Source organism: Balaenoptera ricei, chromosome 9, assembly GCF_028023285.1.
Source record: "Balaenoptera ricei isolate mBalRic1 chromosome 9, mBalRic1.hap2, whole genome shotgun sequence".
Lineage (NCBI taxonomy): Eukaryota > Metazoa > Chordata > Mammalia > Artiodactyla > Balaenopteridae > Balaenoptera > Balaenoptera ricei.
Genome location: NC_082647.1, coordinates 15,885,859 through 15,913,845, shown reverse-complemented (window position 1 = coordinate 15,913,845; position 27,987 = coordinate 15,885,859). Strand labels below are relative to the sequence as shown.

The 27,987-nt window shown below is 44.6% G+C and overlaps 1 protein-coding gene across 2 annotated transcripts in view; it reads right to left on the bottom strand.

Annotated features, from left to right (window-relative positions):
- Positions 1-647: 647 nt before the first annotated feature.
- Positions 648-27,987, bottom strand: part of CREB3L2 (cAMP responsive element binding protein 3 like 2) — a 124,718-nt gene continuing 97,378 nt past the window's right edge. The window contains exons 7-13 of one of the 2 annotated variants that reach the window (XR_009504964.1): positions 27,180-27,238; positions 25,794-25,862; positions 11,651-11,750; positions 11,242-11,368; positions 9,349-9,565; positions 7,393-7,627; positions 648-1,852 (exon numbers count right to left, since the gene is read on the bottom strand). Coding sequence is in view for 1 of the 2 variants with exons in the window: in XM_059933286.1 (XP_059789269.1) it covers positions 7,552-7,627; positions 9,349-9,565; positions 11,242-11,368; positions 11,651-11,750; positions 25,794-25,862; positions 27,180-27,238 (648 nt within the window). In the remaining variant the exon portion in view is untranslated. Of the gene's footprint in view, positions 1,853-4,167; positions 7,628-9,348; positions 9,566-11,241; positions 11,369-11,650; positions 11,751-25,793; positions 25,863-27,179; positions 27,239-27,987 lie in introns of those variants that run through there. The other variant, XM_059933286.1, reaches the window with a different exon arrangement.

The following is a 27,987-nucleotide window of genomic DNA, read 5'->3' as shown; positions in this document are numbered from 1 at the left end:
GAATCCAACTTGTTTTTCCCCCCACTGTATCCCATGGTTCCCTTGCTTGGAAAGCTCTCTTTTTCAGAGATATGAGGTATGATTCACCCTGGAAACTGAGCATAGGATTAGCGCTCTAGACACCTGCTTTCTGATTTACTTCTTTTCCCATGAACAAGCCCCATCAACCTGTGTAGGTCTCATTTATTTTCTCTGGAACAAAAGTGACAACCACTGTAAAATGAGACAATAAATCTGTGTTACATTGCTCTAAATTGTAGTAGGCCCATCCGTGAAACCCAAATGCCTGTGAGCCTGGGATCAGCCTCTGATTTGACATTCCGATGCCTAAGGAATGTGTTTTAAAATGTAGGTTTTATTATTATTTAGATGTGGTGAGGCCAACAGATCAGGAGACAATTGCCATTGAAAAGATAGTTTGTTTGTAAAGAAATAAAATAAAAGCTTAAAAAATGTTCATCTTTATCCAAAAAGTGATCTATAAGAAGATTTAGACTACATATTAATTAGCAGAGAGGTGAATCAAGTTGAAATAATATGGAACATTATCAACATATTTACTAATAAACATTGAGTATTTTTTAAGTTAACTTTTTTTTAAGTTAATGTCTTATAATTTCCTAGCTTCTCCAAAGTAGACAAGCTTTATGCTATTGTTGCAATTTGTCCTATATCAGTTAACAGATTTCAATACACAGTGGGTACTTACTAAATATGTGATAATGATTATTAATTTTAATTAAAGCTGTTGAATTTTTTTAAAAAAGAAAATGCAGTTTGTTACTCACAGTCCCCAAGGTGAGGGAGCTTGCCACACCACGCAGGGCCACACAGGGAAGCACCAGGGTTGACTGGGAGGCAGAGGGAGTGAGAAAAATTAGGCAAGAGGCTTTACTGTAGTTTCTGCAGGAAGGAACAAGCAAGGCAAGGAAAGTGGGTTTAAGCGTGGCTAGTTCGAAAAATTTCAGTGGGCTCTGAGGTATAGAGATTGTTTCTAGTTGTCTGGTACCTCGCCATGGTGATTAGGTGATTAGGGCAGGGGGGATAGTGAGCTCCTGAGAGCCCATAAAGGAAGTGGTTGGGGAATGGGCTCTGGATTGGTTGGTTTGCATATGAAAGTTGTGCTTATAGACAAGTCCTTTACTTTGTCTAGTGATTGGCTACCCCTGTGAGCAGCAGTCTCTCCTGGGTCAGCAAGGTCCCAGATGTCAAAGCATTAGAAATACAGAAAATACAAAGGCACGATTAATACAGAGTATTTTCAAACCAGGGGGTATTTGCCCCCTCCACACACCCCTGGAAAGATATCAGAATGTCAAGGAGGAAGTTTCCATTATAGGCTCACAGAATAAGAAAGAGGGAGGGTGTATGACTAAAATCCTCCACTGGGAAAGGACACGTGCATAGGAACAGAAGAAGAGAAGGTCAAGGTGCTCAGAGAAGAAAGGCAGCAGGAGATCAAAGCACCCATGAGCTCAAGGAAGGGTCTGGCATTCTGCTGAGATAAAAAAAAGTTGGCAAGGGGGGTGGAGGTCCAGGTAAACATGGTCCATGGCCTTAGTCTCTAACATCTTGGATACTCTTTCTAAGGCTAAATGAAGCCCCACTCTTTCTGAGCAGAGAAAATTAAATTTGAATACAGAGATTGCAATGGAATAAAGATGATTCTGCTCGAGTGCGTTGACCTTTATTAACCATTTCATCAGAATTTCTGGAGCATGAATATGTGTTAGGTGTCCTCTGCAACTGTTCACATGAGGAAGGATCCTTCTCTTCTGGCTCAGGTCCAAGCCATCATCCTCAAGCATCCCGAGATGGGGAAAGCAAAATCAAATCCATGGAGTTCTGAAATCTAGTTAGAGAATAGTTGTAGGAGACAACGAAAATAGCAGTCAAGCAGCATAAATCTCCAGAGAATACTGTTTTTCTTCCTGTGACTGACTGAAAAAACAATTACATTTCTCAATATTCCTCCAATTGAGACTTGGATTCAGGGCTAGATAACATATAAATTGCTGGTTTGAGGCTCTTCTTTCAGTTGGACTAGATAATCAGGAAAGAATAGTTAGGCACACATATGCAGATCCATGCTTATATGAAAAGCTTTTACAAACAGAGTATCAGGATGTTCAACTTTCACTATTTAAGAAAAAATATTTTATTTGCAAGAAATAGAAATACAAAAGCATAACAATTTCAGTTCATTTTTTTCCAAACTAAATACAAGTATCCTACAAAGCATTTACTTTTTTTTGGTATTTACTTAGCTATGATAAAGAATAAAAAGCCATAAAAAACAGCATGATATGACAGATAATAGATTCACAATGTATTCAGACTTAAACACTGCTGGTCTGTATAACGTTGTCACCAGAGAGAGGAAAGCCCAGCCTTTCAGCAGAGACATTAAAGCTCATGGTTGCTTATAGTGCAGAGTCTGCTCAGCATTGTTTAAAAAGGGTCGCTCACAATTTGTCAGAGAGTGCTGGTGTTTTTCATAGACTCAGAAAGTGTTTCATCTGAAAGGGAGATTTGCTGAACAGCATAGGCCATGGGTCCATGGTGCAAAAAGTTCATTGTTCTCAGCCAGCTGGTGAGTAAGGAAGAGGAGCAGAGAAACAGCTAAAACCGCTGGTGTTGCTTTTCCAGGACGCAAAGGCTGCTAGCTGGAACTCACAGAGGATTGGATGAACCGGACAGGAGATGAGCATCTCCAGCATGAGGCAAAAACCTGAACTTTGCACAGCAGGGCCAGCCTAGGGAATAGGCACTGCATGCCCTACCCAGAGGACCTTCAAAGTTTAAAGCGTGTTCATGCAGAAAGAGATCCACAAATTGCTGCACTCTCCATATCACTTAGCTGTTTATCCACCTATAGTAATTAGTTGCCCTTGTTTTCTCTTTCTATAAAATTAAGACTTATTTAGCACAGCACCCAGCATCTAGTGGGTGCTCAAGCATTATTATTTCCCTTCCTTCTAGAAACCAAGACAAAATAAAGCATTCCCAGATTTTATGTTGCCCAAAAGGACAAAACGGAACAATACCTAGTCTTGTCCTGTGGTAGGTGCTGACCCTTTGTCCACGGAGACATGGAGCCTTAATCCTCAAATGCGTCAGGTTCCTCTGAGCTGAGAAAATGTTCTGCTCTGAGGATTTACAATACCTTTAATCCCGGCTGGCCATTTTCTGATGTGATTGCACCTCTGCAAGATGGGATTTTTCCAAATGGACATAACTCTGTTCCTTTTCTCCTGATGTGCAAATCTGATCATGGCTCACTTTTAGGAAACCATTTTTGAGCCTTTGGAAAAAAGTTCCTTTTCCCATGTCCACCTCAGTCTAGTACCACAAAGCTGTATATAAAATCTCTCAGCCCCTAGGTAGTTCTCAGGCATCCTGGATTCAAATATAAGGCACATGTAAGGCACAAACGAGTGTCCAAGATGAGGGAGGAAAGTGTGTGCGAGTGTGCGAGTGTGTATGTGTGCGCGTGCCTGTGCAAAAGGAAGAGAGAGAGGGAGAGGGAGAGAGAGGAAAAGGAGAGAGAGAGAGAGCTGGCACATGGGTCTTTTGAAGAGCTATTGATTAATGAAGCTTCCTCAGCCCCCTTCTTCCCCAATAGTCACTAGGGCCTTCTGCAACACTCTTCCTTGGGAGTGAATGACTGACTCAAATGAATGAATGAATGAATGAAAAATCTGAACTCTGTCTCTGGCTGCTTCACAGCCCCCTACTCTCTCCTGCAGCTGCCCTCCCAGAGGGGCTTATGCGATCACGTCTCCTAATTGTCTCAGCTGAAAAGCATTCAAAGAAGATGATTCGGACCAGGGCACCACCTGCTACTGGTCTGTCTCACAGGTCCTGCCTGCACCGCAAGCAGGAGAGCTGGTGTCTGTAATAAAGGTTTCTCAAAGACTGGATTCAACAGAACCGAATTAGTGACAAGAGCTCTTGGCAGAGAAGGGGGAGACTAATGCCTTCTCCTCCGTCTCCCATCTCTGCACGTTAGCAAGGCCAGCACGGATGCTCCGACTCGACGGGGAGAGGGAGGTCTCTGCGTGTGCAACGTGCTCACGTGACACGTGTGTTCGGAGGCGCTGGCCCCGAAGGGCCTCTGATCCATGTCTTTTGCTTGGTGTGAGGACATAGGAGGAAGGAGGCACAAAGTGCTAAAAACATTTTAATAAAACACCTCTGTCAAAAATTCTGGACACTGACTCACTGCCAGAATAAAGGTGAACCAATTCAAGACTCCTGCTCCAAGGGCACACAGCCCTCTCTCGGCATTCAGGCTAAACCGAGAGATTTAGGAAGAAAAAAACATGGTATTTATAGTTGGTTTGTAAATAAGTTGAGCTGAAAGCTGCTTTCACAATCTACAAATTAGGTCTTTAAATCAAAATCATTTATATTCATAAAAAGGTTATCTAATTTTGCCTGTACTGGTGTCAAACCTCATCCCCACCTCCTGCCCAAAAGGAGCAACCTAGTTCAGCTGTCAGATTCTTATATAACACTCCCTTTATGTGAGCTAGGCTCCAGAGTCCTAACACTTCACAGAAATCCTTTCTTAAACCTGGCACTGAGGCCTTTCATTTACAGTATCCATTTCTAAGTGCAAAGTCAAGAACTGTGAATAGAACTTCACTGGGGGGTCTGGGTTACTCAGGTCTCATCCAGTAAAAAAGTACGTGTTCTCTGAACTTTTGCAAGACATCTCCTCCACTAAGCTAATCAAAGAAAGGAAAGAGGAAAAGCTGTTGACATAATGAAAAATATATTAATATGTTTATCATTAACATTGATTCTTTACGATTGATGGGTTGTGCTAACAGTCTCTTATTTTCCAAAACTGAGGTTCAGAAGCCAAAAGGCTGCCACTATTTGACATCTTCAGGGCTAACCAGGTATTACTGACTCATCTACGGGATGGCTCTGGGGGAGGGAAACAAATCCATTGACATTGTGGGATTAACCCTGGAAAAGAAAAGGTGCACACGCCCATTAACTATTTGGAACCAATCTGGTATTATCCAACTCTTCTGCATCCTCTTGACTCCATTACATCCTCCTAAAGGGATAACTGTTTAGTTCCCCTTACTCGCCCAAGCAAGGAGTGGAGGGCAGAGGTCTTTCTCATAATAGCAGCAATTGGTCCTTGGATCCCTTTAAGATGGCCATTTGAGCTCTCAGGCTGATGTCCCTGGTCTCTAGACACAGATTCAGTTGTGGGAAGAACGGTTTCCCAGAGATCAAGCCCTGCCGTATGGAGGGCTGGAGACGGTGATGTCAAGCAAGGGTAGGTCAGGGAGGAAATAAAATCCTCAAGGCACTAAAGACAGGCGCTAGGAGTTTGCTGCCCTCTTCCTTCTCCCTCCTTATTCAGAAGAGCTGGTTTTCTACTCAGACTAATCCAGGAGACTTAAAAATCCGATCTGGTTCCAGTGCGTCAGGTGGGGAAGATGACCCATTCTCACTGACATACAAAAGCTTGCCTTTCTCATCGTCCAAATACTCCTTGAGTTAATTCTATATTCTTACCTTCTTAGCCGCCCTCTCCCTCCCCCCACACACAGGCTGCCCGTGTCTGATAATTACATGACAGTTTAAAGAGAGGGATGGGTCAGTCGTGGCCCATGGTTAGCAGACACCAGCCAGGCCCAAGAGGGTCTAGAGCAGAAGAGAAGGAGAGGAGAAGGTAGAGGGAAACAGAAGCGGGGCGCATGCTAGCATCCTTCCTCCTGCACAGCCCAGCCGGTCTCAGCCCTCCCTGGCCAACGGAAAGGACAGCAAGGGGCATGCAGAGGACCGAGAGGGCTGCCAGGACCACTGCAGTCCTGATCCAGCTCTACATCAGGGCTAAGAAGATGAATTTGGCCGCCTCCCAGCCAGAACTCTCTCCATCACAGTAGGGAGAGAGGAATCACTGACGGTGAGCCCCGAAGGTACCAGATCTGCTTATGAGGTCTGACGGCAAATGCTAATGACACCAAATCCTGTGTCTGCTATGGAACAGAAGGCCCAGGTGTGGCTTAATCTCTCCTAAGTACAGGTTCCAATGACAATGTAGATGAGAGACAGAAACGGAGACAGAGAGAGAGTTAAAGCTGAGGGTGCTTCAGCTACTACTAAAAATAAAATACAAAACGTGAGCAAATTTCTTACACGAAATCTTTTACAAGCTAGGGGAAAACATTTAAGGGGAGTCTTCTACATTATACAGTAAAAAGTCAATTTCCATTTCCTATTTGTAGGAAAGAGGAAAGTTTTTTTAAAACTACAAAAGTTACTTTTAATCATTAAAAAAAATAAGAGTAGGTTGGGGGATTAGGTCGTGTCTCTTTGGGTGAGCTGCAAAGTAGCCAAACCTGACTATAAAAGGTAAGACTGGATACACAAATGTCACCTACTCTGACCCCAGGAACAGGCCTCAGGCTCACCTCCTGTGTTGAAGCAGAAGAGGAGGGGGAAAGCAGAAGTGTCAGGGGAGGTGGAGAGAGACAAGCTAGCAGGGTTGTCTGAAATGCCTGCTGTCAGGGACAGGGCTTCCCTTCCCTGTTATGGGTATGGGACAGAAAAAGCATCTATCCACAGAGCCCCAGACATGAGCAAGGCACTGCTCCAACTTTCCCTCTGAGTTCATTCTACAGGAGGACACACGCTTAGGGAGATTTCCCAACTATAATTATAGGGCTCCAGCAAAAAAGAACAGAAAGCAAAACATGGCCTGGAAGGATTGGGGATCCCAGAGCCTAGGGTGCCCTCCTCGCTCCAAAGGCCAACAGAAGACTTTGCTAGCTTGGAGGGAGGCGTCCGGATGTCTTCAGTGTGGTTGCCCAGGGAAGCCTCAGCAAGCTAATAAATACTATTTACAAATGGGGAGGAGAAGCCAAGGAGGCAGAACTAGGGGCGTGTGGGGACACAGATTGTGGAGAAATCCTACAAGCAACATGATGGGGCAGGTTTGCCTGGAGTAGAAAAGCCTGATTCCTTCAGGCATTGCACTTGCGGCCTGAGAGTACGAAGGGGACGCCTCGCTCCAGCTCCAGTGCCGGAGGACAAGTCAGTGGGGGCTCAGCAGCGCAGAGCGGCAGGAGAGACCCAGGCTGAGCAAGGCAGGACGTCAGTCAGTGCTTTGCCAGATTCCAACAGGCATCCTGGTATTTCTGTGGCTCGAGCTGGGGGTCTCGAATGAACAAGAGTCAGCTCTTCTTCAAAGAGGTGGTCACACCCACCCCGGTGAGAAGCAGGCAGTATCTTTTTGGCACTGTCGGTAGAAACAAGCCTGCTCGTCCCAGCCCTGACCCTAAGATAATTTCCTATGGCAGTAAGCAACAGGGAGGGAGAGAGGCGGGGAGGGACGTGGGACCGGGGGAGGCGCTCTCTCACCGTGGGTGGAAATCCCAGGCTGTCCTCGCATCCAAAGCCATGACTGCACATCCAGGTCTTCGGTCAAGATCGGGTGGCAAAAAGGAAAAGCTTATGACAAAGGCGGTTTGGAGACATAAAGGTAGAGTGAGGAGATAGAGGGAGGTGGCGACGGTCTCTTTAAAAGGTGGCGTTCACTCTTCTGTCGAGTTCTACAACTTTTAGTGTTTCATTCCCCTCCAGTTTGGTGCTGACCCTGTAAAGGCATCAGAAGGAAAAAGAGGTCTTACTACCAACTGCCTCATGCTCGGTAGGATGACACAATCATTCCATGACTGCGACTCTGCAGGCTGGCTCAAGCATACTTCTCGTCCTCTCCCCTGTTCCCAAAGTCTCCCGCTACCAGCCTATCCGTCATCCACATTCCTGCCTCTAGCCTCATGCCAAAGGAGACATTCCAGCCCAGAGGATAAACATGGCAGTTTGATGCTGATTTGTTGTACATTGCTTTAAATGATTGTATTTCTTGAGGATGGTTAGTTACCCCTATGCTAAACTCTGGGAAGGAGAAAATAAAAGGATAAAGACTGATCCTTGGTCTAGAATAAAGATTTTTTTAAAAAATCTAGATAAAGATGAAATCTTTATAAAGATTAAAAGATTCTAGATAAAGACTAAAAAAAAAAAAAAAAACACCCAAACTAACTTGAAATAACAGTAAATATATAACAGAAAATAAGTACATTATTAAATTATGTAACAGCCTAGAAAGTCTCTAGGCATTCAGAGGAGGGCTATGAGGGCTCTGACATCAGGAAGACATCCCAGAACAAGAGGGATTTCAATGGGGCCTTGAAGAGCTGAGACAAGAGGAGAGAAGATTTGTGTCATGAGTCAAGTAGTCGAGCAGCTGAGTCTTCTCTACTCCCAGTGGCAGCTCCACAATTCGCTAAAATAGGAATAATAATAATAATAAAAATGTCTAACCTCTCCAAGTATTTCAAAGGATTTACTGTATATGTCATATTTACATAGTGCTTGAAATAATAAGCGCTATAAATAATAATAATAAAGCACTATATACATGTATAATATAATATAAACATATAATAGTATATATAATTACAAACTTTCCCCTGCAACATTAGGGGAAGAAAACTGAAGAATGTGCAACAAAATCTTTCCCACTTGCATTGGAATAGCATCATTTCTGGGAGGCACAGAGGCAGAGTTCAGCTAGACCACGAACCACACCACGTATAACCAGGATTGGATGCAGACGCTCCTTCCCGTGCCATTTGGTGTACCCAGGTATCTCCCCAGCATGATAACAGTGCCCAGCAGTTGTACAAGCCTTCGTGTTTACACAAGGACTGTTCCTCGTAACTATCTAAAGGAAACACCTCATGGAGAATTGGAGACAAATGTATGTTATTTTCAATATGGAAACACATACATGCACAGTGCCTCTCGAAGTGTCCTTCAATATTAATATGTAATTATAACTATATAATTATAATTAATGCATGTTTATTTACGTATAAATCATAAAACTACATACTGACATGTAGCATGACATATATGTATCTCTAGTTGGAAGGAAGCTGGGGAGTGTCTTGAGGCTGCATTTGCATAGCAAGTACACTGCTGTTACTGGATGGTATGTTTACTTGCGAGGCTTTGAGGGAGGAAGGGAGTCAAGCCCTTTCCCCCGATTCTTGGAGCCACCACTGCCAGCTCCCCAGTGGCGCAGCAGACACGGGGCCAGCTCACACCAGGTCTCTTCCCCAATCTCTGCTAGGGGCAGCTGTTCACAAGCAATAGACTCTCCAGAGTCCGGGTGCTGGAAATAGGTCTTGAAAAAGCCGAGGGTTGGACCAGGCCAGTGGGAAAGTCTGCACCCCACACTGCATGTTGCTGACGCATAGCCCATCGTCGGTGCCTTAGAGGAGGTGAATCTGTATCTATTTGACTCACAAGTGCTGCTGCAGCTCCAACAGCACTGACTTCTCCAGGCTGGTCTCATTTGATATAATGAAATGGGGAAGATCCACGTCAGGCCTAGACTCCAGCCCTGATGCCCTGAGCAGGGAGGAACCTCCGTCCCAGCGCCCGAGCTCCCCAGCCGAGGCCGAACTGGACGGCTCCTCCAGGGGAGAATGTTCCTCATAGATCAGCAGGTTCCTGGATCTCACTGCGAACAAAGCAAAGTAGCAGGTGTTACGAGAGACCACAAGGGTACATCACATCCCCTCCCTCGATGCCCAGGGCTGGGAGCAGATGACAATTCATGGGTTCTTGTTGCCCAGGACAGAGGGTGCCAACTGGAGTTGGCTTTCTATAAAGGCTTCAGGATTTCAGAGTTTTGTGCATTGAAAAATGATACCAATTATAAAAAGTCTGGAAGAACAATAGAAAAGCAAATAAACAGGAAGCATACTGCTACCCCACTGCTTTGAAAATAAAACTCCCCTCCATGCCCCACCCCCAACCATCTGGGGGAAACAATTCATGGAGAATAGGAGTCAAATACTTGGAGAGGTCCAGACGCAGCTAAAATAAGCATTCCCAGTGAGTAGGTCTTGCATAGGGAGAAGGTAAAAGGGCAGAAAACTGTGTTTTCATTTAAAACTGGAGAGAAGGCACATAGCCAAAGTCATAAATCAAACAACGGAGACATTCTCTTTTGTTTTATAGGATAGTTGCATAGCTAGATGGCTCGTAGCAAGTTTCTACAACAGAGAAACTATGCTCCCATTGGCTTCCAATTAAATTTAGAGATACATTCCCTTAGGGAAAAAAGAATTTCCCAGGAGACCAATGAAATTATTTGGTTGAAATGCTAGCCTTTCTGTCATATACGTGGCAGGGATACACCTACCTCACAAAGACCACGGATCTTTCAGAACCACAAAATTATGCCTACTCCCCAAATCCAGTACCCCCTAATTCCACCCTTGTTCTTACTAGTGTATCTATTTTATGATCCCTACATATCACCTCTTTATTTCCTACATACTTAAGAGAGATCATTGATCTGGGTGAGAATATCACTTCTGACACCTGATTCTCCAAATTTTCTAAATCTTAGGCATCATATTTTGTAAGACAGGCTGATTCTTTAATTTCATTTTACAGATGCTTACTATGGTCGCATACAATTCCACTGAGTTGAATTCCTTGAAAATGTCATGGAAAACTTAATGCTCTCTCCACTCCTTCCCCCCAAATGCGCATCCCTGCCCCTTATCAGAACTCAAAAAGAAGACATCAGAATTTGCCAGGGAACACAGTCTAGAGTAGTAGTTTGCAAACTGTGCTCTGCTGAGCTCTAGAGAATTCCGAGGGGTGTCTCAGCCCAGTGGGTGAGTGCCACAAGGGGAGACCCAGCAGCCTGGGCACCAGACACCTCCATGGCTCTCTTCCTCCCTTCAGTGGAGAAGTTACACTTTTACCAGTTCTTAAAAATTAGACTTTCATATGTAAACAGAAGCCAAGAACACTTCCTGCAATGTCTTGGCGGTCACAGCGATGACAGTTAACTGCAGAGTAACTAATTCGGGGGCAGATGCTTGTGTGGGTCTATTCAATGAATGTTTTTTATGGGGGAGAGGGAACAGTGATATTGAATTGCCTTCTCCCAAGGGATGGATATAGATGCATTTTTATGGATAAATGATTTTGAGACCACTGCTCTGTACCCAGGGAAGTTTATCCTATAGCTATTCTAAACCAAGTGGTTTAATAAAGTCTTCCCATCTAAAAAAAAAAAATTACACTCTCACATAAGACTTCTTTCAGAAAGTTAAGCCTGAGAAATGAAAGAGAAAAGAAACAAGACACCCCCCAAGTTGCTGAGTGCTGTCTTACCAACGGAGGCTGTGTAGGGCTCCTGCATGGAATGCTGGTTGGGCAGGGCCGTCTTGGTGGCGGAAGGATAGGGCCCATAGCCCTGAAAGAAGGTGCCGAATGCAACGGCAAAGCATAACACAACAACCTGCAGGACGAGGAGAGAAAGTGGAGAGCCGTCAATTCCGAGATCCACAGAGCAAACCTTTACACCTGCAACACCTGGGAGGTTCAGGAAGACAACTCCCCTCCATCAGGCCAGCAGACCGTACGCAGTCAATCACCATCACATCATAGTGGAGAAACAGCCTTGGAGTGAGCTGCGTGGTCCCTCGAACCCCCCAGCACTTGGACGTGGCAAGCTGGGGAGAGACTGGAGATTGGGGAGTGGGCCGGGGCAGTGATGGCGCTGTCCCTTCAGGAAACTCACCATGAGGCAGGTGCCAGTCTGCGTGCCAGCCAGCTTGCAGGTGCGAGAAACCTTGCCCATCACCAAAGTCTGAAGCTTCTGCAGCTGCTGCAGGAGAGTTCTGCAAACACAACAAATCAAAGCCATGAAGGGCGTCTGAGAGACAAGAGAATGCTTGTGGGTGATCTCTGCCCCAGGCTCCTGGGAAGCTGCTGTGGCTTTGCGTCTGAATTTGAACACAGTACCAAGAAAAAGGTTCCTCTGGTGAACACACGTACACCACTGTCTTCCAGCACCAGAGTCGCAGAGCTTACGGGGCTCAGAATCCGCCCACATGAGCAGCTTGTCCATTCTGTGCTGTTCTGAGTAAGTCATCTCTATGCCCCAAATCATCCCTGATAATCCCGGGATTTGTTTGTCAGCCATTGAGAAAAAAAATAAGCAAAAATTGGCTGGTGATGGTGAACCAAGGAGAATCCGTTCACCCAAGAGAAGAGAAACGTTGAAGAAGATGCAAGAAAGGAGAAAAGCATGAAGAAGACGATGCCAGGCAGAGAACAAGTGGAGGGGTGGCCAGAGGAGATGGCTGTGACAGGAAGGGGTAGCAACATCTCTGAGCAGCAAGTGCTCAGATGGCAGATCTGAAGAGAGGGAGAGAGACGGAGAGGAAAACAAGAATGGCGGGGAGGCAAACAGCCATGAGCACCTCAGGCCTGTGGTACTTGAAGGCTCACAGCACCTCCATAGGCAGAAATGAAGCCCAAATATGAATCGGGAGCAAAGAAGCCTGCTCAGCTGGACACACCTTCAGAGCCAGGATCTTGGAAGCCATCCTCTGATGCAGACTCTGATATTCCTCCAGGAAAAGACACAGAGCAGGAGCAGAAAAGGAGTTGTTCTCTCCCTGAAATTGAACAGCTGTGCACACCCTTGCAAGGGTGGAGTTTGAGGGTGAGAACGGTATGTTCTGCTCTGTGTGACGTCAGGTCACAGGAGGAGCAGATGGTGAATTTCTTTGCAAATTCTGAACAGTGCGGCCATAGAAAAGGATCCCACAGCACACACTCCTGAATTAGAGCCTTGGGGATGAACTCTGCGTGAGCGGCGCAGAGACTGCTCCTAGCCCCCATCCCTCTTCTCCAAGCCCAGTGCACTCGGCAAGGTGGAGAGGTTTTACAAGCACATGCTTTTTTCTTGGGTCTCAAAGATTTTCAGAAAATTCATGCTGTGATGGAACATCAGAAAGCCAGACAAGTTCACTGAAAAACATCAGCAAATCACTCATTTGCAGAAGAATTCTGGGCTTTGGCAGATAACTTGCCTCCACCATAGCCCATCTCCTGAACAGCTTCCAAGTGCTGGAAGGACATGCAGGTTTTCCCAAATTTGCAGCTTCCCCCGTGACCAGTACCAGCGAAACAGGTTCTCTCAGGTTTAAGCCAACTAAGGACAGGTTGGCAGTAAGACCATTGCTTTGAGCAGTTCAATGGATAAGAGTGGAGGCAGAATTGGAGACCACAGCATGTACAGCGAAGGCTTTCTGAACTCAATGACCCTGTGTGATCCCATCTACACCGTATTTTTACCTTGTACAGTGGTTTTGGTTTTGTTTTTGTTTTTTTAAATTTATTTATTTTTTTTATTTTTTGGCTGTGTTGGGTCTTCGTTTCTCTGCGAGGGCTTTCTCAAGTTGCGGCAAGCGGGGGCCACTCTTCATCGCAGTGCGCGGGCCTCTCACTATTGCGGCCTCTCTTGTTGCGGAGCACGGGCTCCAGACGCGCAGGCTCAGTAGTTGTGGCTCACGGGCCTAGTTGCTCTGCGGCATGGGGGATCTTCCCAGACCAGGGCTCGAACCTGTGTCCCCTGCATTGGCAGGCAGATTCTCAACCACTGCGCCACCAGGGAAGCCCTGTACAGTGGTTTTAATTTAAGCAAAACAAAATCATTCATCCCATTATTTCATATCGTTAAATTCTATTAATATGGAGGTCTTTTTAGTACTTAGTTGTATGTTTTCTTGCTTTATGGTTATCTAGAAGCATAATCACAAGCAGTACAGACTGGTTTATGTTTCTGTACATTCAAGCAACACGTTCTTTAAAAGAGTTTTGTGAGTTACTCAAGGCTGAGAAATACCGATAACGTGATTATTGTAAATTCTACTTTAGGAAATTGTGTCGTTTGTGACAACATGGATCAACCTGGAGGGCATCATGCGACGTGAAATAAGCCAGACAAGGAAAGATAAATACCACGTGGTATCACTGACACACAGAATCTTTAAAAAAAAAAAAAAGTTGAACTCATAGAAATAGTAGACAAGCGGTTGCTAGGAGCTGGGGGTGGGGAAATAGGGAGAGGTTGGTAAAAGGGTACAAACTTTCAGCTATAAGATGAATAAGGTCTGAGGATCTAGTGTAAAATATGGTGACTCTAGGTGATAAAACTGTACCATATAATTGAAATTTGCTAAGAGAGTAGAAATTAAATGTGTTTACCAAAAAATAAAGATAAGGTAAATAGGTCATTAACTTGATGTGAGGAATCCTTTCACAATGTATACATGTATCAAAGCATCACATTGCACACTTTAAATATCTCACAATTTTACTTGTCGATTACACCTCAGTAAAGATGGAAAAAAATTAGAAGTTTGCAGTTAAATGATCGTATGATGCAGCAAGTTTTTTTCCTCATCACACTTTCTTCTCCCAGGACCTCCCAAGAGTGCCCCATTCTTACTGGCTTGCACGGCTGCCTTTTCAAAGCTAAGAGCTGAGTGACACACCCACTTCCTGGGTGAGCGTTCCTTCTGGCAGAGCTGAGATCTAGTGGGCAGTGGCACACATTTTATTGACAACATCCTGTAATGCCAGCCCCAAAGCCCTCTTTGGGTTCTCCCTGCTGTATTTCTGGAACTCGTGGGGAAGATACACAGGTGAGCCATAGATAAGACCTATGCTTGACCGTGTGGCACAAACCTTTTCTCTCATATTCTGGCCTCCTCCTGTGGGTACTTTGTTACCAGCTAAACTACAGAAAGGGGCCTCACTGTTTCCTTGGTGGGCTGCTGAAGAGCCACGTCTGTAATGCTGGCTGCCACTTCTGATGGGCACCTCAACTCCCATGGGGCACCCCGCTGCCTGCACTGGCAGCTCCAAGCTGTTGAAGCTCAATTGTGCTCTGTGCATGGAGGAGTTGGTGGAGGACATTCCTCTATCCAGGCTTCCATTAGACAGCGGATTTCCAGATGTTACCACAGCCATTTACTTTTGCTCCAAATTCTTAAGGTGTTTTTAAAGCAAAATCGCCATTTCCATTTTTACCAACAGTCCCTATTTACGCACAACCTTCCTGCGCCTCCTCCCTGCCCTTTGTCCAGCCTTCAGAGCATGAACCACTGAGAAAACCAATTCCACACAATACTCGGACTCACTCCTCCCTTCCAATTTCTGATTGTGATCACGAGGCCTGGGACCCCTTCCCTAGGATGAAGAGTCTCCCAGGAGGCTCCACAGTCTGTTCTGAAGACAGGCCTCTGACAGGCCAGACACACCTAAACCCCAATGGCATAATGCCTTAGGCTCAAGTTGGGAACCCCAGCTATAGGTGTAAAGTGCTATCAGTTTGGAAGAAGGACCATCTAAGTCTGGCTGGGCGAGCAGGAAGGGCTGTGTCTTTACTAGTGGTGTGGTGCTTTACTTGGCATTCATCAGCACATCCTTTGCAAACTCAAAGACAATTATATTCTGAATCCACTGCAAATGAAAATGGTGGTTTAATGGCCCCTGATTTCCAACAGTTTATAATCCAGCTCTTGAAGATGAGCAAACATGTAGTTCAAAATAGATTTTTCAGTTTGAAATTTTGGTGGAAAGCAACAGGGATTCATAATGCGCTGTTTGCTGCTGCTTCTCCTACTCGGATTAGCGAAGGTGAACTCGCGGGAATGATGACACTCTGAAGGCCCCATCCATCAGCAACAGAGGGATTCCACCCAAGGAAAGCAGGGTAGCTCATCCACTCCCCAAAATCTAAATAGATTTCCATGATGTGATAAAGTCTGGGAAATTCATAGACATTCATACAACAGAAACACTCATTTTTGTCATAAGGAAAGAAAATTGTTAGTGATTGAGTGTCCACTGGCTGAGTTCTAGAACTTCATATACTGAGATACTATGTAAAGGTTTCAAAGACATGTAACCAGTAACTAGAAGACCTAAGATGTAAACCCAAACCTATCTGACTCCATAGCTCACGTACTTTCCAATTCAGCACACCATGGTACCCGAACCTATAACCTAATAAAATTAATGATCAAAAGATTTCTTAGTTAAGTAGATTTTTCTTAAATCCAGTGACATTAACGTCATATTGAGAGAATTCCCTGGTGGTCCAGTGGTTAGGACTCAGTGCTTTCACTGCCGAGGCCCGGGTTTGATCCCTGGTCGGGGAACTAAGATCCTGCAAGCCGCGCAGCGCAGCCCCCCTCCCCCCCAAAAAAGCATCACATTGACAACAGCACAACCAAGAGATGTGTCCACCGTTAAATACGAAAAGATTACAGTGACCAAACTGCAGACAGAAGGGCCACAGTGAATCTGATGGCAGTGAGATACATACTAACAAAGTTTCAGTGATCTGATACAAATAAAAGCAATAGGGTAAAATAAACATTTCCTGGCAGATCTCTGGATATATCAAAATAAAATGCAAATGATGGATAAAAGAATAATAGGTATTCCTTAGCCCGCGTCAAGTGTCAGGAAGTCAAACCTGAGCTTTGTTTAGGAAAATGGAAGCTATAAGACCTGTCCCTCCACTGGACACCAAAAGAGCCGATGAGATGGCTTTAGGATTACTAAGTCAGTAATATTCACCAGAACACGGCGATAAGCTCCCAGGAAGAGAAACCTGAATTTAGATCTCAGTACCATGGTTTCTAATTACATTACTTAAGTCCTGAGTTCAGGCACTTAGTCAAAGTTAATTCTCTAGACCTCACCAGCTAACAGAATAATGAGAGAATCCCCTTCTGGGGTACTCTGGGTTTGCTGAAACAAATACACCTTTGCAGAGTGCTTGCTATTTCTTTCCACTGATGACAGATGAGTCTCTTTACAGGAAAGCCTGGAATCTCACAACTGATATGTCGGTCTGAGATGATGTGGTACTTTCCCTGATGCCACTGGGATAGATGCCATGGCCTGAAGCATTGGGAGCTCGGATGACAGCTGTTACCCTGCTTGCATAAAGGGCTGGCTGGAGAAAAGGCAGCCAACAGATGAAATGGAAGAATTATTTTAAAACTAAAGCTATAAAAAAGTCAATCATAGGACAGACTCTCTTTCCAACAGTGCATTCAGAGCTCAGTTTAAACTTCTCCTTTATTATTGTATGTTAAATCATCAGTGATCATGGCTAATTATGGCTTAATGAATTCTTGGGCTTCCGGGAGCAAGGTCTTAATTTAGAGAGACGTTTATCTGGGCCAAGACATTTTTCACAATTTGTTAAATTGGAGGGTCCAACACTTGATTGAAAATGTGGATTTTGTCCTGTGGTGAGATGTAAAAATAAACCTTATGGCTGTCCTCACACAGCTCCTAGTAAAAGAGCAGTTAAAGGCAGCTGCCAGCCTTGCCCAAAATAAAGCATCACCCTGTATCTTGGGAGGCATATCAAAGGAAATTGGGCAAAACATTCAAAAGTAGCCAAGAGTGTGAGACACAATCTTATAAAAACTGGGAAATGCATCAACAGCCTCATGTGTTTTCTTGTATTTGGTTTAATTTTGTTTTCTTGTGTTTCTGTTATTTAAGGGAAACAGCAGGGGTTGGTGTGGGGAGGGAGCGAGAGAGAACGAGCTAGTGATACAGTCACTGCATCTTATACTTTGAACATTCTAGTACCTGATTTCCCACTGGAGTCAGAAACTAGCACCCAGGAAAAATAATAAACTGATGGTTCCCAATTACTTGCTGTGTCAGGAGCTTCAAACCAGGTACTCTCTATAAACACAATTTCCATCAAATCCTGTAACACACCTTACTCAGAAATGGAACTAGCTGGGCTACAATGCATGTGTGCACATTTGTGTGCGTAAGTAAATCACCCTCTGGGTGAATCAGCCTCCCACGGGAATGAAGGAACTTTTTTTTACTTATGGAACTACTTAGAGCAGTAAGTTCTAAATTCCAAATCATGAACCATTCGTGGGTTGTGAAAACAGCTGGGGTGTGACTAGTGTATTTAATGAAACAGAATCAAATACAACACACAATATCTGAGGGCATCACACATAGTAAATAAGTATTCATTTGTGAAACATTCATATTAGTTATGAATGTGATGTATATGTACGTGTGGTGTGTCTGGGTCACTACACAACATGTAAAACAATATGATCAAAAAAGTCTAAGTGCTACTTATCTAGTGCACACATGCAAAAAAATTATATGAGTGAACATTAGGTGGCTTCAAGATGGAAGAGGCAGGCATCCATGTCCTTTCGAAGCAAAACCCCACCTGAATCCCTCCCCACCCACCCCAGTCTTCTAGAATTAGTGTCCAAGATCAGAGGGTTGGGGGGAGGTGTCAAAAAGCAAAAACAGGGACTTCCCTGGTGGTGCAGTTGTTAAGAGTCTGCCTGCCAATGCAGGGGACACGGGTTTGAGCCCTGGTCCGGGAAGATCCCACATGCCGCGGAGCAACTAAGCCCGTGCGCCACAACTACTGAGCCTGCGCTCTAGAGCCCGTGAGCCACAACTACTGAAGCCCGTGCACCTAGAGCCCGAGCTCCGCAACAAGAGAAGACACCGCAGTGAGAAGCCCATGCACCACAACGAAGAGTCGCCCCTGCTCACCGCAACTAGAGAAAGCCCGCGCGCAGCAACAAAGACTCAACGCAGCCAAATAAACAAATAAATAAATAAAATTATTTTAAAAAAAAGCTAAAACACCTACCTCAAAATCCTTAGGGGGAGGTTGGGGAGGTGGTAGGATATAATGTTAATAATAATTCAAAACATTACATAACAATATTTAAGGAGACTCTCAAACTACCTCAAAGACTTTTAAATACTAAAGTGCAAGCTCTTATACAAAAGATAGTCACTTTCTGCTAAAATTCTAAACTTTGAATAAATACTCATTTATTTATGATCTTTCACTTAAGTTTTGAAAGTTGTTCATGGGGCTCTGGCCTAAATTTTTAAAAATACAAATGCTCTCCTTTCTCTTACTGTGTAATTGCCACATTATAAGGAGGTTTATCTTTCAGGGACCAGAGGGCACTTCTGAAATATTCTATCACCTACTCACCCAGGAACACAAAAAAGAGAGAGTTCTAGAATGTTTTCTGGGGCTGAGGAATGTCTAACTTTACCATGGAATCCTACTAAAATGCCTTTGTAAACTCTCTGGGAAACTTAGTCTAGTATCCAACAATCCTTTGAAGTTTGTAACATTTTCAACTGAAAAGAAAGCTTATACTCTACACACAACCAGAAGTTAGAGATAATGGAGAAATGAAAAGTGATTTAAACCAAGATAAAGGTCTACAGAGGGTCATTCCTGGACGTGGGTCATTCATGAGCACTCTAACGGCCTCTCTGTGCACAGCAGGAGAGTGGGACCAGCTGATGACAGTCAGCCGAAGGGAAGAGAAGACTTCACATGTGGAAGACACAACAGTGAGGAGGAAGCCGACAGACAAAACCGGTGCAAATGGACGCAGCTGAGCGGCTAAACCAACAAATGAGGAGAGCGCAGTCAGAGCCCAGTGGGCTTGGCTGGAAAGACCTCCATCAGGAATCATATGCAGATTTTAAAGAACAAGAAAAGTAGAGACAGAGAGGAGGACTGTAGCTTAGAGGAAGGTCAAAGAGGAAAACTAATGAATTCTTGTTTCTGGTAACAATACAGACAGGACAAGCACATCCCTCACCTTCTGTGAAGTTCGGAGAAAGAATACGAGTGAGGCCCACATCCCACACATGTCATACATCCTAAGGGTTCTCCTCACCCCACCTACCCCAAGCCAGGCAAACACTGCCCACGGGTACCCCCGACACCTGCTCCGTCGAGCTCCCTCCAAGGCCAGGTCAGAGCTCCAGACAGATAAATCGCCTTGCTCCTGCTGACTCCTCATCCCACGGGGAGGGGCGTGGCTAGGGGAAAGCCAGAGCAGGGCCCCCCAAAACACAGATCCCAAGCTGGGCCCTCTTGTTTGGAACTACGGTTGACCCCGTGCTGGGAAAGGTAGCAGTCCTTGGAGAGACAGCACGAAAGCGGCAAAAGAGACCGAGGTAAGGGCCAGGTGAGAAAGTAAGTGGCTCAGGTCTAGTCCCTGTCCTGCCTCTAAATGGATGATCTTAACCTCATCAGCCCTCAGCTTCCGCTTCTGTAAAAGGAAGTGATTAACAGTTAAATGAGATGATGTCTAAAGTACATTTCAAGCCTAAGCTCCTATGAGTCTACAAATCAGGGCTGAGGAGAGGGATTAGTGGCTCACAGCCCTACAGCCTACAGCACGAGGGCAAAATTAAAAATGAATGGAGCAAACTGGGCCACAGACACCTAAAATGGATGGGCTGGGCAGTACATGTGCATCACTTGTGCAGAAGAAAAGGCTAGAAAGTGGGGGAAAGACAGGGTCTCTCAAGAATGAGACATGCAGCTCGGAGAGACGAAAGATAAGCAAGGAAGGCCAGGAAGACCCTCCGGCGCCACGCATGGCCTCGCCTGGACTTTGCAAGTGCAAATGTATATCCTGATCGAGCAGCGGAAGGAGGGCCCCCTGGGAAGCCATCTCACTCTCAGCGCACACATTTCCTGGTGGCATGCGTTTAGCGGATCGCCTTCCCACTGCTTCGGCTGCTCTCAGGCTCCTGGGGTAAGGCTGCAGAAGTCTCCTCTCCTGTCTCCATCCTCTTCCAGCTTCCTGAGCTCAGATAAAAGGGGCTGTTCTGCCTAGAAGCCAAGAGCATGATAAATGGCTGCTGCTGAGGCGAGTACTAACCGAACAGTCGGGCTTGATTTGGAATCTGAGGGCTCGTTCTCATCTGGATAAATGGACACTCCCTTGTGGCAGGGAGCACAGAAGTGGTAAAATGTAAAGAGGTATAATTTGTCTTTATTTTGGTCCACGTACCCACTCGCCTTTCCTGCCACATTGCGCCAAATGAAACAACGGCACACAAGGTCTCCCACCCCACTTCTGGTGACCCAGGGTCCTGTCCACTTCTCACAGCCATTTCTTTCTGTCTCTGCCCAGCTACCTCCAAAGGACGTTAATACAAGAAGCACGAACAGGACACAAACACAGGTGTGTGTTCGCTGGGCCCTACCCTGTGCTTAGTTCAAACACGGGGTCACTCACACGGTGTGACGAATAAAGGGTCCGAAAATCTCCCCTTACCACGGGCCCAACACACCAACTCCTCCTGACTGGTTTAGGGCAGGAGATTGCCACGGTTCATGTTACAGTCACTCGGGCTACTGCAGTGTCCTCTGGCGAGGGGAGGCGCTTGGCAGGAACAGAAGAAGAAGGGAGAAGAGGAAGTCGGGGGCAAGGAAGGCCCTTCCTCGTGTGAACAAGAGCAGCTCTGCTTTTATTCCCTGACTTCTCAAGCCAAAGCACATTAAAAGCTGCTGGACTGAGAGATTAAGACTATAGCAACTCCCTCATCAGACTACCTGTGGGAAGATTGCAGGTTAATCAAGTATCAGCCATTTCCACCATAAAAGGTTGTCTACCAGGAGAGGTAAGTTTGGAAGAGGGAAGAGACGGCACTTGGGCCTCTGGGGGAACCACAGGGGAGGCTCCTGCCAATCAAGGGACAAGCAGAACACCACCAGCATAAGATAGACGGTTTTCTCAGTCGAGGTTCCAGCAGGCTGAATGGCCGGGAAAAACTTCCACAGTCAGTGAAGGAAACAGAAAGAAAACCACCACTGCCTCTCAGGGAAGAACGCCAGATATGCTGACCCCAAGCTCAAATATGCATATGCTCCCATAACTCATATTGCATAATAACTAATATCGTATTAAAAAGGCTGTGGACATTATTGTAAAACAGAAAAAACAATTGCAAAGCACGGACTGTTGTTACATAGAATCACATGTGCTTTATGTCAGTGCTCCTCAGATGACAGCTCTTTATCAAAATCTGAAAGAAATAGGATTCTGTAGAAATATATTTACTGATATAAAAATATATACCCAGTGTTTTTTTGTTAAATGGAAAAGGCTCTTAACAGAGGAGGATGTACAATATAAATACATATATATAAAATATTCCAAAATGTAAACATCTCTCTAGGTGAAAAGATTGTAATTTTTTTCCCTTTTTTAACTGTATTTTCTAATATTTTCTACAATGGGCATATATTACATGTGTGGGTTTTTTTCTTTTTAAGTTTAGAAAAATATGATAGAGCAGGGTCAGCCTGGAGAGGGGAGGAGAGACCCTTTTTCCCAGGAAAGGTGGCAGCGACCCCGTCTCATCACACGCACCCACTGCTCTTTGTGCCTCTGCTGCCCCCGTGTGGCTGTGAATAGACCTGACACCCAGAACCCCTAGACTAGACCCAACGTGGACCAAATTCCACGGTTATCTTGGATGGATTCCTCTTCCCCTTCTCACCAGTTCATGACCTGGATTTGTCCCATTCATGAACACAGGACTTCTGCAACAGCAAGTGCTAGGACAGGGGGGTGGGAACACTCTCAGATCAGGATGTTAACAAGATGGATACAGACGCTGGTGGGGTTCAGGACCCTGAGAACCACTCTGGCAGGAGTAAAGGTGGAGATAAGAAGAGAGGAAGCCTCAGGAGACTAATGGCCAAAGGCAACCATGGAACCGGAAACCTGAAGTCGTACTGGAAACCAGCTCCTTTGCCTCAGGGGATCAAGGTGATACCACATGGAGCTGGTGACAACATTTACTTACTTCTGTTGTTTGTCTACAGAGCACTAGAGGTGATTGCCCTTGACTTGCTATATGAGCACACATTCCCAGAAGTGCAGAGGGAAACCCAGCGGGGTCACAATGTCCACTTTTCCTACTGATGGTATTTTTACCTTATGACTAGATTAGCCTGCTGTTTGAGCAACAGACCATGAAGATTTAGGAAATGGGAGCCAAATTTCAAGTTATTATGAAATGACATGCAAATAGATTTACCCTGATCCCTTAACATTTGCAAAATTGTTACTAGGCATTAGTGCTAAGCCTTAAAATGATGAATTAAAATTTTGCTTACCTAAAAGTCAATTTTTCTCTGCTTGGATTGTCAGATCTATAACAACTAAGGGCAACAGGATCCCTTGACTAATGAACACTTTAACTTTCAAAGCATAGGCAGGCTCCGTGAGCGCGCGCGCGCGCACACACACACACACACACACACACACACACACACACACGATGAAACTCCCCAACTGCCATTTCTCAGCCCTATACCTTAACCCCTTTCTCTTGCATATGACCCCGGGTAAAGCTCAGTATGTTTCTCCTACATCGAGGCTCCAGGACCAGATTGCCTGCCTTCAAATGCAGCCTTCTAGCATTTACTGCGTGACCTTGGGCAAATCACCTAACCTTTCTGAGTCTCAGGACCTCCTTTATATAATGGGGATAGTAATAGGACCAGCTCATAGGGCCAATTAGAAGGTTAAATGAATTCATATCTATAAAGTGCTGAAAACAGTACCTGGCACAGGAGGTGCTAGAGGAACTATCCTATAGTTACTTTTCAAAATGGGCTTAAAATGTAATTAATTAATTAACTTTTAAAAACAGTAATTAAAAAAACAAACTTGGTTTTCTCTCCATTTTTTTTTTACTAAAAAACACCATTTATTACTCAAATTGGGTGACAAAAAAGTGGTCAGGCCCTCTTTTGTCCACCTCTAAAGTCTGATGTCATTTTCAGGAGAATCAGACTCATTGACCTTATTCTTTTCCAAGCCTCTTCCTTAACCCCCTCATCATAGCCCTTATCAGACTCAGCCTCTTGACAGCAACAGTCAGCTCTACCCACCACCAGAGCCTCCCATCAAGCCTCTTAGATAGCCTCAACCACCAGAGGGCAGACAACAGAAGCAAGAAAAACTACAATCCTGCAGCCTGTGGACCAAAAACCACAGTTACAGAAAGATAGAGAAGATGAAAAGGCAGAGGGCTATGTACCAGATGAAGGAACAAGAAAAAACCCCAGAAAAACAACTAAATGAAGTGGAGATAGGCAACCTTCCAGAAAAAGAATTCAGAATAATGATAGTGAAGATGATCCAGGACCTCGGAATAAGAATGGAGGCAAAGATTGAGAAGATGCAAGAAATGATTAACAAAGACCTAGAAGAATTAAAGAACAAACAAACAGAGATGACCAATACAATAACTGAAATGAAAACTACACTAGAAGGAATCAATAGCAGAATAACTGAGGCAGAAGAACGGATAAGTGACCTGGAAGACAGAATGGTGGAATTCACTGCTGCGGAACAGACTAAAGAAAAAAGAATGAAAAGAAATGAAGACAGCCTAAGAGAGCTCTGGGACAACATTAAACGCAACAACATTCGCATTATAGGGGTCCCAGAAGGAGAAGAGAGGGAGAAAGGACCAGAGAAAATATTTGAAGAGATTATAGTCGAAAACTTCCCTAACATGGGAAAGGAAATAGCCACCCAAGTCCAGGAAGCACAGAGAGTCCCATACAGAATAAACCCAAGGAGAAACACGCCGAGACACATAGTAATCAAAGTGGCAAAAATTAAAGACAAAGAAAAATTATTGAAAGCAGCAAGGGAAAAACGACAAATAACATACAAGGGAACTCCCATAAGGTTAACAGCTGATTTCTCAGCAGAAACTCTGCAAGCCAGAAGGGAGTGGCATGATATACTTAAAGTGATGAAAGGGAAGAACCTACAACCAAGATTACTCTACCCGGCAAGGATCTCATTTAGATTTGATGGAGAAATCAAAAGCTTTAGAGACAAGCAAAAGCTAAGAGAATTCAGCACCACCAAACCAGCTCTACAACAAATGCTAAAGGAACTTCTCTAAGTGGGAAACACAAGAGAAGAAAAGGACCTACAAAAACAAACCCAAAACAATTAAGAAAATGGTCATAGGAACATACATATCGATAATTACCTTAAACGTGAATGGATTAAATGCCCCAACCAAAAGACATAGACTGGCTGAATGGATACAAAAACAAGACCCATATATATGCTGTCTACAAGAGACCCACTTTAGACCTAGGGACACATACAGACTGAAAGTGAGGGGATGGAAAAAGATATTCCATGCAAATGGAAATCAAAAGAAAGCTGGAGTAGCTATACTCATATCAGATAAAATAGACTTTAAAATAAAGAATGTTACAAGAGACAAGGAAGGACACAACATAATGATCCAGGGTTCAATCCAAGAAGAAGATATAACAATTATAAATATATATGCACCCAACATAGGAGCACCTCAATACATAAGGCAACTGCTAACAGCTATAAAAGAGGAAATCGACAGTAACACAATAATAGTGGGGGACTTTAACACTTCACTTACACCAATGGACAGATCATCCAAAATGAAAATAAATAAGGAAACAGAAGCTTTAAATGACACAATAGACCAGTTAGATTTAATTGATATATATAGGACATTCCATCCAAAAACAGCAGATTACACGTTCTTCTCAAGTGCGCACGGAACATTCTCCAGGATAGATCACATCTTGGGTCACAAATCAAGCCTCAGTAAATTTAAGAAAATTGAAATCATATCAAGCATCTTTTCTGACCACAACGCTATGAGATTAGAAATGAATTACAGGGAAAAAAACGTAAAAAAGACAAACACATGGAGGCAGAATCAGCCTCTTCATCAATCCCACGTACTTTAGGAAAAGTAAAGGACATGCCTCTGTGTGTGTGTGTGTGTGTGTGTGTGCGTGCACACACACGCACGCACACGGGAGGAACAGGTGAGAGAAGTGCGACCGTCCTGAGCATCCTGACACAACTATCCTTTCAATGTCATCTCCTCCCCTCTCCTCCCAGCTCTGGCCCTGGATCTCCCGTTCTTTCCCCACCTTCCATCAGGCAGCTGTATTGGCTCCTCACTCCAGGGACCCTCACCTGTTGGTGTTCTCCAGAACCTCCACCTTCTTCCGAAGCTCCAAGTTCTCCGTTGAACAAGACTCCACCCTACAGAGGAGAGAGAGAGAGAAAAAAAAACTTAGTTTTTTATCAGGGGAGCAAACACTAAGCCAGGAGCTCGGATGGAGGCAGGTGGGGTTCGAGAAAAAAGACAGGGAAGCAGCTACTCTAGGGAGGTGAGGGAGAGAACTTGGCCCACCTGAGTTGGGGAAAAGGGTGAGGAGACCAAAGAAAAAGGAGAGAGAGAGAGATGGGTAACCAGTGCCTCAGTAATGGAAAATGAATAGGGATGGTACAAAACATAAAGTTCTTTTAGGGTGTTCCAACCTTGATTTCTCTCGACTTCCCTATGGCTCTCAACGTCCATCACAATTCTCCCTCTATGCTACAGGGTCTGGATGCTGCTGGCTGTACTCTTGACCTGAAGGACTGACAGGAAGCCAAGGGGCTTGGGGCAGGGGGAGAGTGAAGGACAAGAACCCGGGACCTCAAGACAAGGAATCCAGGTGCCGGAGCAGGCATGCCCCAAAGAGGCAATAAAGAGATTTTCATTGAAACATCTTGACCCTGGATACTTACAGACAATAACAAACAGAATGGGACTGCTGAATGCTATATTACCAACACCTAAATCAGGAGGAAGAAACACTGACTTTCAGTAGGAACTTCAAGAACCAGCCAGGATCCACCAACCGCTCCTCTCACCAGACACACATAAAGATTCATTTCTAAGTCCCGGGACTCATTCCCATCTTAAAATGGTATTAGTTTGTCAGATGGGAACTATTTTCTAGGACTAATACAAAATTGTATTTAATTTACGTTTTTCTAACAGCCCTCCTGATATTCCAGGCTATTCAGAAGAGCAAAAGGTGCCTTCAAGTGTTTTTGTGAAAAGTCACTCACCTATAACACAAATTATAGTGGACAGAAAAAAAAGAACGCCAACCTGCCTTACTTACTTCATCCCCTGTTGCTTTCTCTAGCGTGCGAGGGAGTGTGGCCAACAGGAATTGATTAATTAGCACCTCTCCTCTGAGGAGTCCAGGAATACGCATGAAGGTTAGTATTTGTACTTATCTGAAAGGAAGCCTTCAGGGACTTAAGGATCCTTGGTCGGAAACTGTGCGGTACAAATGCCTACTAAGATTGAATGTACTTTTTATCACCTGCCAGATCTATAAGCTTTCCCCTCTAAAAACCACTAGGTGGCAGGCAAAACATAGCTGATAAACCAACAGCCTTTTTGCTGGGGTCCAGACCGAGAAATTGAACCCCCTTCTCATAGAAAGCAGGGCACCCCTGCACTTACATTTCTCTACATGAATTGCTCAATACACACAACCAGTTTGGCAGGAGGCTTACTTTTTCTCCAAGCTGTCCATGTATTCCTTCTTCTTCCTCCTACTTTCCTGGGCAGAAATCTGCAATGGAAGGGGAGAAAAAAGGATTATGTTCCAGCTATCTCAGTAAACCAGTATGACAAGAGGCCATGAGCAAAGAAATCACAAAAGCCCTGCTCACTTTTGTGGCCACTTCCCATTTGTTTAACCTACTGGTTCATCTACTAATCACCTCTTCTGTCCTCCCTGGTTTCAACCAGCTGATGTTCTCATCTACTTTACAACACACTAGGCCCCCAGTGAGAAGGACAGTGGTCCAGCAGTCAGACTGGAACATGTGGGTCACGAACCATCTGTATGGTCTTAGATAAATGATTTCAATTCTGTGGACCTAGTTGGCTCAACTATAATACATAATATAAGCCAGTTGGGGTTAGTCGTATAAAAATTCCCTGGCGGTTCTGCACATGGACGAAGAAGTTTAACTCTAAGCTCTTTCCTTCCTCTCTCTTTGTCTCCTCCCTCCTGCTCTGCCCACGCCCTAGCCATGCCCCAGGGCCTCTGCACCCCTGATCCCCACTGTAGGGGCCTAGGACTAGGAGACTGCTGGACCCAGGTATAGAACAGTGGTCTGCAGAATTTTTTATCAAAAACCTCTATCAAGAAAAAAAATTAAGCAAGCACCCATAATACATTTATATTTATTCATTTATAAATTATATATATGCCTACTAGAGGGAAATATTGTGTATCTAATAAAACAAATTTTAAAGGCTGAGATTTTTTTCAAAATGTCAATGGGAGTTCTAATATTTTCTTCCCACCCCTGT